This window comes from Rosa rugosa, chromosome 5 (genome assembly GCF_958449725.1).
Source record: "Rosa rugosa chromosome 5, drRosRugo1.1, whole genome shotgun sequence".
NCBI lineage: Eukaryota > Viridiplantae > Streptophyta > Magnoliopsida > Rosales > Rosaceae > Rosa > Rosa rugosa.
In genome coordinates this window covers 20,204,897-20,218,386 of record NC_084824.1, presented here as the reverse complement: position 1 = coordinate 20,218,386, position 13,490 = coordinate 20,204,897, and the positions used below count along the sequence as shown (strand labels likewise).

The following is a 13,490-nucleotide window of genomic DNA, read 5'->3' as shown; positions in this document are numbered from 1 at the left end:
AATTGATGATCATTGATGATATCTCATCTATAGTAGCGCTACTAAAAATCTTCACGGGCTGTATACTATACCACGTTTCACTGTGTCGACAAACTATAAAATTGGCCAACTTAGAAAGAGGCAATTCCAATGAATTTGAATACTGTAAACGTGATGATATATTTGGACTTTATAACCCCTAAAATACAAGAGGGTGTTCATTCCAGTGAATTAAAATCACTATGACACAATTCTCTTTATAGAGACATGGGCTTATCATTCTTCTCCAAGCGATAACTTTTCTATAAGTACAGTGTTACATATAGCTGTTATATTGACGAGAGGCTTATAGCAGGTTGTCATGATTATTATGAAGATCTTAAAGGCAAATTGCTAAAAGCAAATCCCCAAATCCTATGTGTCATTATAAGCATATTGCTTAACCAAATCCTTAATGGATTTATATTGCCAAAGGCAAGTCCATGAATGAGTGAAAGAGCTTAAAGCTCACTCATGGAATCAAAAGTCTAAAGCTCATACATACTCATTCAATTATGGTCAAAGTGACTTATTGCCTCAATGAGTACTATGACAAGACTAAGAAATCGAATTCGAATCATGCTCATAATGTTGCAACATATTCTAACTTCCACAAAGTTATGAATTTATTTAGAGCTCATATTGAGCCTATATGAAATTATCAATTACACTAATTGATATTTATGGCTAAGTATGCCATACTTGAATTTCAATGCTTGGATAAAGGTAAATGTGTCAATTATTGTTCATTTATATTGTTATTCTTTAAACTAATATCTTTATCTATAATTTGAGCATATGAAATTGGTTCTACTCTTATCATGTCAGGTAAGATTCATTAAAGAACATCATAGTTTTATTGGTAATGCCCTAACTTTTGCAGGAATTGCAATTCATGATCAGTCCCCTTTATGCAAAGCACACATAGTCTCACCTATGTGATCGACACACCATATCTAATATATATGGTGCATGTATTTTATTACATACATGACTGAAGCTTGCAACAATCAGGGGGAGATTCTCATCAGGGGGAGCATTCAAAATCATGCTACCTAGGACATATGCGCGTTGTACTCTTTTTCTCCTTCGACCAGGGTTGTTTTTGTCCCACTGGGTTTTTGTTACCTGACAAGGTTTTTGACGAGGCAACATTAAGCGCGTCCAACACCATATCATTTAGTGGTGAACATCCAAGGGGAGTGTTATAAATATTATATATATGTGGCTGTCCACTGTAAATACTCATTAGTTATGTCCTTATGATGTAAACATTACTCCTATATAAAGGGGTCTAATGAGAATGAAATATACACTTCTACCTCCTCCATACTCTGTTTCTCTCTTCTATCTCTATATTTTTCTCTAGTTTATAACAAGATGTCCAAATATCAAATTTGGAGGTCCAATTAGAACTACCCATATAAATAAGGTAGGTTCAACTACAACCTAAAATTTTTGTATAAATAAGGTACCTGATCATTAGAACACTTTTTTTAATTAATTTGATTTCAAGTATGTATCTAATATATATGAGGTTTATTTTTTGTTTCTTTTCATATGACACCGGCCTCTATATTAGAATCAATTTTTTTTTTATCGTACCTAGGGTTTCCACTATAGTATACCTATGATTAATTGTAGAAGATACAACCTTTTTTTAGCTTGAAAATTTATGTTATTCAAGCCTCACTTACTTATGCCTATTTAGTAGATAAATTAGAAATGTAGTAGTTGAGAGTGAAAAGCTATCATGGGATTAATATGACAATGTACGTACCTAAAAAGAAGAAGGTAATCCAAGAACAAGATACATACCTTACAATTAGACATTTTTCGAGTATGTAAAAAGGCACCAGAGTGAAAACACAATAACAAAAACTTTTTGCCTATTTTCTTTCAAAACATTTCTTTAGTTGTCCCTCAAAGACACAAGCGAGAAGTACCATGCCTGCCAACCCTTTCTTTGAACCAAGAATACATTTTCTCTTACAAAAATTGGTGTACATTAAAATTCTCCTTATTTTCCTTTCAAAAAAAATTCTCCTTATTTTTATGGGAAATTTGATACACACATTTGTTTTATTTGGAAAAATACAAGTTTTTTGTTTGGAAAATATAAACATGTTAAGGTAGATGAACAAAACAACATGTAAAATAGAAAAAAAAATATATATATATATATTTGGTAGTACCAGATAGTCTCTTTTCTTATTTGTCGGCCAAAACGATTACGGTAGATAAAATTGACACCTCTTTTTTTTTTTTTTGTTGGCAAACCAGAGCCTCGTTTTTTCCTTTTGTGAACATTCTGAACTAGGATAAATCAGAACCAATGGATGAAAAATTCAGACTGATAAGACTATAATATGTCATACTTGTTTAAGGTAATGATTGCTATGAGATTTCTTCAGCAAACGGCAACGACGTTCTCGTCTCCTGCTGCGTAGCGGCGCTCGATGCCGAGCCTGAAGGACGGTTGATGGCTTCTTCATGAGTTTTTGGTAGCTTGCTGCTAGGAACATCAAGGCCCGGCGAAACTGCACCAACAGGTGCTGGCATGCGCGCAAACCACTCTAGCTACGTCAATGCTGCCAAAGAGGGACTTTTGACCGCCTGTCAAAAGCGGCTCAAACAGAAGCCTCATTTTTTAGAGAGTTGGAATTACCGAGGCAGAAGTAGCTAATGAGTTGGTCGAGATTCTAAAAGTGACCATAAATTTTGCTACATCTCATATCATGTATGACCATACTTCATAACAGGTGCTCAAGTTCATACTTCGTTATACATAACGAGTTTCTCTCATTCAGAATCCCAGAATAAACATCATCTTTACATCAATCAAAGGCATACAAATATGAAGATGTAACAAGATGTCGAATGCCACACAAGACGTACATAAGACAGATTATAATTGATAACGGGGGTTTTTTCCTCAAACTTAGTCCAGGCAATTAGAAGTTAAAAAGAAATATATTAAAATTCATTCTCCTACAGCTATAAGAAAAGTTACAGTAGCAGCAGTTGGTTCAGCACAACATCCATACTTGAACTGGAGCAGTTCAATGGCGGTGAAAAATAGTCCTTGAGGACCTTTCTTGATTTCTGGTATCTCTCCCTTCGAAACATTTCTGCCCCTCTCGTAAAAAAAGATGGCAAGTCTTAGATGCGGAGTGTCATCATTACATGATCGAGCACAACATCAGTGCCTTGCCTTCCGAGTCATGCATCCCAAAGAGTGCAAGAAAACCATGCTGTTCCCTGTGAGTATAATTCACTTCTAACTTCTTGCTTCCACTTTGATCAGTAGCCGCCATATCTTCAATGTTTTATCCAGCGAACATAAGAAAGGATATTGATCTGAGCAGGATAGAAGGAACATCACAACAACACTAGTATACCCCATATGTTATTGTCTGCATACACTGCAAGTTTCTAGTCCACAGAACCAGAGTAAACCACTCCTCCAAACGCTAATGATACAACACCATATGTAAGCTTTCAAGTGATGCAGCTGGATCAAAGGAACTGTCTGGCTACTAGCTAGCAAATACAGCCACCTTGCCGCCGAGATTAAAACTAGGGCACTGACCGGAGGAACAGTCTTAACTTTCATAGTCCCATCCTTACTTCCGGTATAGAGCTTCAAAAGGTAGGATTATCCCAGTCACACTCTCTTATGCCACTCCAGGGTTGCCACCAAGCTGAAATCTTCGCCAACGCTCGAACACTAGTTTAAGAACCCCACAACGACAAGTCCTCTTAATCCAATACGTGCATATGAATATATGATTCCCATGGACCAAAGGTCCACCATGGACGAGATGTGCTTTCAATCCTCCTCCTTCAAGAATTTGAGCAATAGAGACGTAATGGACATTCACAAACAATCAGGAACACTTTATCTGGATGGTGGCATTCAGTTATGGAGATGGGAAAAGATTTGACACTGGAAACACTTATATCCTCATCTCATCACGTACACATTGTTAACAAGTTGGGATGGTATTGAAGTATAATTTCTCACACCAGAGCATGAGAAATAAAAAATATATATTCATTCTCCAATATGAACACTGAATATAGAGATCGTGTAACTAAGAAATCACCTTCACAGCACCCTTTCTACTCTTTTCTTTTTTCTTTTTGGTTTTTGCTTTCAAGACGAGCATTTCACAAATCATGAACCCTGACACTAGTTACAACTTAACAAAACAATACACCAATGAAGTCTAATTGAAAACGGAAAAAGAAAAAAATAATAGAAAAAATAAAGCCCTCATCCTATCGACTGTGGTTGTTTCTAAAGAAGTTGAAATCCCATCGACGCATCAAACCATCCATGACATGGCTTGCAGGGTTTTTTACGACCGTTACTGTGGCTGTTGTGTTAGCTGACATGTCGGTGTCCGATGAGCTTTGGATTTTATCTGGTGCATCCCTTTGAGTAGACGGCCCAGCGCTTCCCAAGTCCCTTGTGGACGTAGAAGCATGGGATGCAGGTTTTATAGATGGTACAGCTGCATCAGGAATTTGCTGCTCAGGTCTCGAATCATCGACCTTAACAGCTGAACTGGAAATAGATTCTGTTTTCGAGGACCCACATTGTGCACTTGATGCGGAAGTTGATGCTGTCTCTACAGGTTCTCGCTGTTCTACCGGAGACACGGCATCATGATAGTCATCTTTTTCTGATATCTTTGAAGAATCGGGGGTATTCCCTGGCGGTTGCTCTTCTTCCTGTGGGTTTGGGTGTCTCATTTCTAAGTCTTTTAGTGACAATATCACTGCTTCCATGAACATCTGATAATGAGGACGAGTTAAATGGTAATGCATATGTCAGAAATTCAAAAAGAATGAAATAATAATAATAATCCTGAATCTAGAACTCAGCTAGGCCAATCATATGACCCACCCTTTCTTCTTCCTCCACATCACTTGGAAAGCCTGCCAAGTCCTCAAGTTGGTATTCCACATACTGATCATTGTCCATTGGGGCTGGAACATGGGGGTGTCCATTTGAGAATTCAAAGCTAATCATGTCAGAAGATGATGGACAAGGATCATGATCGGCTTTTCCATCCTGCACCACCATGCAGAGTTATTACTTTGAATTCTGTTAACTTCCTAGTTAAAATTCAAATCAGATAGAGGAACTAGAACTATCAGGCACTAATGCAACAAAAAAAAAAATTTGAGATCCACCAAGCTCGTCATAAGTCACAAGATTCACCCTTTTTATTTTCATTTAAGCAAAATATCTCAGGCCACTAATCAAGCATATGCCATGTTACAACTCATCTTATGAGGGGGAAAAAACTGGGGATATGGAAAACAATCGAACAAGAGAAAAATGGCAAGATATACCTTAGAATGAGATTCGTCATCTTTAGATGATACACCAGAAGGAACCTAAGGGGAAAAAAATAGAATAGGGAAAAGGCAAAACAAAATTAGTTAATACATCTGTGACTTCAAAATCCAACCCCAAAAGGCAAATACAAAGATTAAATCATCCCCTTAATTTCACATGGTATGTGTGAATTTGCCAGCAGGAGGGGATGAGATTAGCTTTTTCATACATTTACACATCCTTCTACAGATAATTTTCCCCTCCAACAAAGTTCGTGTGGGTGGCAACATAATTTTTTTTTTTTTTTTTTTTTTTGGTATCGAGTGACATTTGAGCAGCCAAAATAAAAAGCAACCAGTTTTAAACACATCTAACTGAATTGTTGAAGTGACAACCTAGTTTCACACTGTGTACCAACACCTCTAACAAAATTGTTTAAGTGGCAGTTTACTTTCGTATTGTGTACTATTTGACATGAGTCAACCAATATAAGAAGCAACCAGTTACTCACATCTGTTCGACTCATGGGTCTTCTTGAGCGCAGTTGGCTAATGGCATCCTGTGTGCTGCCACTCGTTGCTGGTTCTGCAGGTAAGTAATCAATTAAAGATTGAATAAGAAAGGTTGTGTTGAAATCGGCACTTGAGAAAGAAACAGTAAGGACTTTAGTCATGCCTTTAGAAGAAGTAGTTACACTTCCATGGTCATAATCAACCTCACGCACGGTTCTCCAACTACCCTGCACGTACACCAGTCAACAATTTGGAAGTGCTCTGAACATAAAATCCCGTAGTTTAACTACAATAGAAACTTACAACCAGACAGTTTGATTTACCTTGGCGAAGTTATCATGCATGGTGTCAAAAAACGTACCCCCAACCTCATCCTCTGGGGGTTGCAAAACATTGTGGAAAAAGATATTTATAGAATCAAAGTAGAACTGAGGTCGTGGAGAGTTGTGATCTCCCTCAAACTTGATGATATTTTTATCTCCCTGAAAAAGTTCACATTACATGGCAAGCCAAATATAACATTAGACTCCTGTAAAGCCAGACAACAGACAAAGAAAAACGGAAAGAGAGCTTAATTAACAAGCTCAATCTCAAATGTGTGCAAGGTTCACATACTAGATCCCTTGCTCGTCATAGAGAATTGAGCTTTTTAGTTTGTTTAGATCCATTTAAAAATTACATCAAACACAACAGGCAGCCATAAGATGACTGCCAACAAACATATCATTTCCAATTACTGTAGGATATATACCATATAAGCCTCAAATATACGATCTGAATGATGGGGTTGTATAAAATCGTCATCAATGGCATGTCCAAACAAAGCTGGAACAAAGCAGGAGCTTGCCACCTACATGAAAAGGAAATAGAATTAAAAATCAAATTAGTGGTATAGTTGCATCTAATATGTCCATGTGAAAATAGAGTTTAGCAAGTCCTACATCAAACTAATCAAGCTGCCTTTGACTGCAGATGACGGATTTAAGAAGCACAACTGTCCCTTAGGCAACTACTGTGAATGCTGAGCTATCTATTTTTAAAGGGTTTGTATGTTTCAATATATTAAAATGAACTGGTATCAGAGTGAACATTTCAACATCAATTTTCTTGCATCTTTCATCACTATAACCAGTGCAAAAATAATGACAAATAGATGTCAGCCAGAAACTTTAATTGTATGAGATGAGTTTCCGTTGTATGAGAAAAAATAAATATGATTAGAAACAGTAAAAAAAATTGTTTCCAGTCCAATTTAATTAGCGACAGACTCAATAGAATAAGAAAGAAAGGATTCATCAATAAAACACCTTAATTGTGTTCAGGTTCATTATGTCAAATTTTGCCTTTTTCTGGATAGCTCTTCGCATGTATTGGATAGCAAACTTCACCTGAAAAATAAAAACGCAAAAAGAAAGGGTCAATGTCTTATAACAGTCATGACTGTAGGGTCCTTGCAATCTATTGTTTAGTATGTCTTTTTTTCTTTTCTTTTTTTAATACAAAAAATTGTTTCGTATGTCTGCACAACTGGTTAACAACAATTGCCAGCATCACTTTATGCCACAGTAAGCACAATATCCTCCAATTAGTATCGACTTACAGTGAACTTCGGTAAACGAATTTTGTAGGTGTCCACAAGTTCCATCATTAAATCAACCAAATCAGAGAATGGACTGTCAAGAACAACTCCTGCGATTGAAGGGTCCTCAGCTCCATACAAGAGACTGCCAAATTGTATACAGTTAATAGCAGATTAACCAGGCCTAACAAGTAGAGGATGCTAAGTTATAAGAAAAGGCAGAGTGACCAAGATGCAGAATAATAAAATTATACTAACCAAATCTGCCAAGAAAATATTCCACAAATTTCTACAGCATACCAGATAGCGACTAAACACACTCACTAGTCGCACCAAACATGAGCATATGTCTGCTTGAAAGATATATTGGCATTGAGCATATCTCTACTACTTTTAATCCTTGAGTAATAACTTGGTCACCAAGATCCAATTATTCAAGCAGAGCCTGAATTGTGTTATATTGTTCATGTCAATATCTTCTACCCACCATATAATCTCTTCAACTGTGTTTGTTATGTTTCCAAATAACACCTTTATTATGGAAGTCATGCATACCATGATATTATGGATGGCACATCAGATTTTCATGTTAAATAACATGTTGCATAAGACATGGTATTAAGCATGCATGTGTAGTTTGACAATCAGTTGACTCCTTCCTCAGGATCAAGACAAAGTTTGCAGGTGAGAATATACATTCTCAAAATCAAACTTCTCAGACTCTCAGTCAAAGAAATGAGAAACATAAAATTTCAGATTTGCTGTCTTATCTAAGCCTTCAACCAAAAGCTTCAAAACCTACTGTTCTGAATGGCTAGCTCTGAAATGGGGTATTGAATTTTAAGTCATAAACTTGGGTTATAAAAAGGTCAGTGTAAAACTATAGCTAGTGCACCAAATTTTCTCTCCTCACAGAACTTAAGAAAAATAGGGTAGTTCCCAGAAAACAAAACTAAGAACTATAGGACTAGACCAATATGAACCTGGGACTAAAGAATAAGACAACAATTTGCAGTTGCATTAAATTCGGAAAAAAAAAAATACTTCAAATTAATTTTATGGCACTTTTAGCTATATAGTAATTGTTAGGTACAAGTGTACAACATCCTCACAATCTAACATTTCCCTGTCCTACTTGGCAGCAACTACCAAGAGTTGAGTTCATTTGGCTCCGTGGCACTTGCAATCATGCTTATCCAAGGCTTCTTAATCATCAAATATTCTTATGTACTTGAACGCAAATGCTTTCTCAAAGAAATAAACACACATAAAAAAAAGAGGATCTTTCTGTTATATAACTGGAAGTACCAATTATACTCCAATTCAAAATTGCACTTATTCTTTCTTCTTCTTCTTCTTTTTGTTTTGTTTTTTTTTTGTTTTTTTTTTTTTTTTTTAGAAGAAATATAGATTTGATTACTGAATAGAGGTAACAATTACACTTATTGCATGAGGCTTGCAACCATCAAATCATGTCTTTATGATTCAGTCATAATTTTAGCAGTGATTCAGATTTTAGAACCAAGATCTAGAAGAAATGATGAACTAAATTGATCATAACCTATTACAATCCTCTAGAAGCATCGATAAACAATTTCAGCGCAAGTAGTTCCGAAAGATCTATATAGATTCATTTAACGTATGCAAGAATAATATAAACAATGAATACATGAATAATAATACCTAGTGACAGCACCCATTGAACGGCCCCACAGGCCAATTAAAGAGACATTTCCATCTGCTCGCAAATAATCAACTACAGTCTTCAAGTCATCCTTCTGAAAAAGTAGTTAAGAATATGAATGTCAGATACCAATTCCATGATCCAGCATAGAAACTATATGTGTTTCATTGACAAACAACTTAAGGCATTTATCTTCACATAAATGGTTTACTCAAGGTCTTTATATAACATACTTAAAAAATAATAATAATAATAATAATAATAAAAAATTACTCAAGAGCTACTAAACACTTACTTCATTCCACCCCAATGTGACGTGCTCTCCACCAGAGAGCCCAGATCCTGAGAAATCAAGAGCGAAAACTGTAATATTTGAGGGCAGCAAAATAATGGCCGCTTCACTTGCATCAGCCCTGCACCCACTGTCAAAAAGAATACGTCGCAGTCGGTTATTTAAATTTATTATAAACAATCAAGCACAGTTTAACCAGCATGGACAGAAAACTATACTATACATACGTAAGACTGTAGCTATGAACTATGAAGGCCCTTTGAAGTTTAAATACTGGTTTGCAATGGATACAGGTTGTAAACAACAAAACAAAACAAAACCTGTTATGGTTGTCAGATAGGTCATGCTTTCAACTAGCAGTAGAAATGACAAAACATTTAAGCTTTAACCGTTTATGTAGCTAATGTCAATACAGATATGTTTGGTCGATCCCCTATATAGGCAACTGGCTTGTGTATACCACAACTTTAAGACCAGCCACAATTTTTTAAAATTATTTTTCCATAGTACATCATTCCAGAAGTAAACCTGCCGTTGGATGATTCATTCAGACCCTATATAATATGACATTTTGAGCCACTGAAAAGCACAAGGTTGCTACAATTGCCGTTAAGGATAAACGTTACTCCTATATCATAGGGTCAAAAGGAAGCAAACGCAACCCCATGTTATTGATCTACAACTAACAGTCAATTGCCAGCCCGCTTTCGTAGTGAAGATTAAGGCCATTATTAGTTACCTGAATTCAATCCATTGAAGCAGTTGTGAATTTGACTACTGAAATGTAATAATAAATCTCACTCCTTCTAGTTCTTAAGTCAGAAAGAATGTAAGTTATGCATAAAATATCTTTCAAATAAACATAGCAACTATCGATTATAATTTTCAAATATAGTCACCTGTTTCCATGACAATATATGACACAGGGCAAAGGCTTTCCTTCAGGACTAACAATGGGGATGTAATGACTACACTTGAGGACATCTCCCCGACTGTTTTTAACCTGCAAGATTTTTTTTTGAAGTATGATAACCACATGGCATTATCAAGTTATAAGCAGACAGAAATTGAAAAGAAAATAATGTGCAAGATAAAAGGTTCCAAGACAAATAGTCAGCATAGTTGCACTGAACTAATTGCATAGTAAACTAACTTCCTCATATATAGAATACACAGAAGCTTACCTCCACATCCTTCCTCTGATACCATTTCCCCTTGAGTATGAACTCCTCGTCCAATAAATCATTTTTTGGGTCGTATTCAGCCCTGAAAACAAGAAATTCACTTACATTTCTAATTCTAAACAGCATAGCAATCGCAAAAATTTGAACAGCTTAAAGTTCAATAAATCTTCTGCCAAGAATCCAATACATCAATTAGAAATTGAAGTTTCAAACTTTCATTTATATAGAGTATGATGCATAGGATTGGTACTTGACATCAATATGAAGTACCAATCACATCCTTCATACTACCAAAAACAACAAAAACAGTATGAACAAATGGTTGAATTCTACTCGAGCAAACAGTTGAATTAGGCTCAGCCAAATAAAGGGTTTCATTTCCAATAAACCCAGAGGTGAAAGCAACTAAGATTCAAAAACTCCAAATCCCAATTCAATCTTTTCATCATAATCTAATCCACCAAACAAAAAACCCATCAAGAATTCCAATCCCAGAAACAAAAAAGCAACAAAGGGTATCTCATGATTCACCTAGGAGGCCGAATGATGAAGTTGACAAGCTGCTCCATGGATTCAAAATGATCTCCCTCTGATCTGGTCTGCAACAAATTCAACTCCTTTAAGCAAAATTCCAAACAAGAAAGCATAAAAAAAACACATGTGATTCTCAAAACAAAAACCCAGAAAGAAAAACAAGAACCCACCTGGTGGGTGATTACGAATTGGCCACAACAACAAGAAACAAAGAAGAAGAAGAAGAAGAAGAAAGAAAGAACCGGGCTTTATTGTTGGGTGGGGTGGTAAAATAACGGTGGGAGGTACACAAAGTCTGTATGTTTCGTCGAATACAAAAGAAAGCAAAAGCTGTGAGTTTAAAATATTGAATTTTTGCTTTGATTTGCTGCTTCCCAGACCCGGCGGATGTCTCTCTCTCTCTTTGCCTCTCTGGCCCTTCCCCTCGCTTTTGGCCAACCTGTTCGCACGTGTTTGTCACAGATCGTTCGCTTGGAATACAGGGAACTATAATGGAGCCGAAGGACCGGTTATTAGGTCTCCGAGAAGATGAGATTCGAACTCTAATCTTGAAATTATAAAGATTTGTTATTGACACACATAGACCATGACAATTAGAGTTAAAAACAAATAAAGACGGACTATATTCTCATCTTTCATATACCGTTAGTTTTACTTAAATGTTGCATGTTATTTGAGTGATTAGTGTGAACAGAAGGAGCTCGAATAAGAGAGAGTTTCTCAATTATGTATGTATTTTCAGCAATGATGTGAGGCAATGAAACTATTATTAAGGGTTGCAATTTAGCTTGTCATTTAGAAGTTCTATCAATTTCTAAAAATAAAATAAAATTTAGAACAAATATTTATCAGCAATGCAAATAGTGCCTTTTGGAATTCTGTCAACTACCTTAAAAAAAACAAAGACAAGATAATCTTTAGAAGATTTTATGTTCTGAAATTGGTGTGATTTGGACCTCTATTTCTTTCATCTTGAAAGGAGTAAACCAAACAAAGGCAAATAGCAATGGCATCTGGACGAAATGGTAAAAGATCCTAGTGAGTGGGATTCAATGGTAGCCTCCCACTTTGTATCAAAGGATGATGAATAAAGTAAACTGTGTTATGATAATGACCACTTGGAAGTTGGAACGCTCATGATGTGAGGCATCACCCACCATCCCAATTTGTTCCACCAAAATATTATGTTTGTGTCAGCAAGCAACACAATTATAGTTTATTTGCCATGAAGTAATAATAGACCACCACCTTAATTCAATGGCATTTCCATTTCCATGCGAAAACGACCTTTGCCCATATTCACAAGTAAACGACGACTTAAACTCCCTTACCACCCAAAAGAAGGGGTTTAAAAGCATTTCCAATACATGTTCAAAAATAAAAAACATAAAAAGCATTTCCAATAATATGTCAATCATATAGGGTAGGTGTAAATTTAGTAATACATATATGTGTGCGTGTGTGGCAAAGTGTCTTCTTTGGCTATACACCACTTCATGCTAAGGCCGGGGTTAGGAATTTATCTAAGGATTGCTAAAAATTTGTTCTCTATTAGAGTAAAGAACATCTCTAAAATCATCTAAATCATGATGGACTATTTTTTTTTTTTTTTGGGGGCTAAAATCTTCACTAGTTTGAATTATTTATACCAAACATACACAATTTTTTTAGGAGCGAGCTATAACCTAGGGAAGCCACAATTAGCTCTGCCATCAATTGTTGCCGAGTAAAAGAAAGGAGACAAAGTAGATCGGTTGTTTTATCTTTTACCATGACAGTTGTTGTAAATGTCAAATGTTAAGAAGTTCAGCTGGTCAAAAGTCATTCGGCCGAAAAATACAACAAACGAAGGACATACCGGTTTGGATCTCTATATTTCCTTTTGATAAATTCTACAATACCTTATATTTTATACTTTTTTTTGTTTTTTTGAACAATTACAGTATATCATTTTACATGTCCTTTGTTTATTTGCTATTTCAAAGAAAATTGGTGAGACCAGTGTTCTTATTACTGAAGCTACTGCACTTAGAGATGGTTTGAATGCTGCATATTTTTACAACTTCTCTAAAGTGTGGGTGGAGTGAGATTCTAAACTCCTTATTGATTGCATTTTGGAAAAAACTGCTATTCCTTGGCGTATCAAGACTTTGGTGGAAGACATCAAAAAGCTTGCAACTGTCTTCTATTTTATTAGATTTCAAGATATATTTCGTGAGGCTAATTTTGTAGCTGATAAACTAGCTTCTTTTGATCTTAGAGATAGGGATTTTGTTGTTTGGCATAATTGTCTTCCCCTTTATGTGTTCCCAGTGTTCCATTTGATCCATTTGA

The 13,490-nt window shown here is 35.9% G+C and overlaps 1 protein-coding gene across 1 annotated transcript; it reads right to left on the bottom strand.

The window, feature by feature from the left end:
* Window positions 1-4,026: 4,026 nt before the first annotated feature.
* LOC133709029 (uncharacterized) lies at window positions 4,027-11,658 on the bottom strand. Its single transcript, XM_062134630.1, has 15 exons — window positions 11,327-11,658; window positions 11,154-11,221; window positions 10,623-10,704; window positions 10,338-10,441; window positions 9,442-9,568; window positions 9,146-9,240; window positions 7,484-7,607; window positions 7,191-7,271; window positions 6,635-6,733; window positions 6,207-6,365; window positions 6,047-6,110; window positions 5,883-5,956; window positions 5,386-5,430; window positions 4,934-5,101; window positions 4,027-4,821 (listed from the first exon to the last, which is right to left on the bottom strand). The coding sequence occupies exons 2-15, from the start codon at window positions 11,189-11,191 to the stop codon at window positions 4,303-4,305; spliced, it is 1,779 nt and encodes a 592-aa protein (XP_061990614.1). The 5' UTR covers window positions 11,192-11,221; window positions 11,327-11,658; the 3' UTR covers window positions 4,027-4,302.
* Window positions 11,659-13,490: the final 1,832 nt, after the last annotated feature.

Coding starts and splice junctions, on each gene's coding strand:
- LOC133709029 (XM_062134630.1), bottom strand. CDS start 11,191: ATGGAGCAGCTTGTCAACTTCATCATTCGGCCTCCTAG. Junction 10,442..10,622: donor ATCAGAGGAAGGATGTGGAG/GTAAGCTTCTGT, acceptor AAAATCTTGCAG/GTTAAAAACAGTCGGGGAGA. Junction 5,431..5,882: donor GACCCATGAGTCGAACAGAT/GTGAGTAACTGG, acceptor TTTTCCCCTTAG/GTTCCTTCTGGTGTATCATC.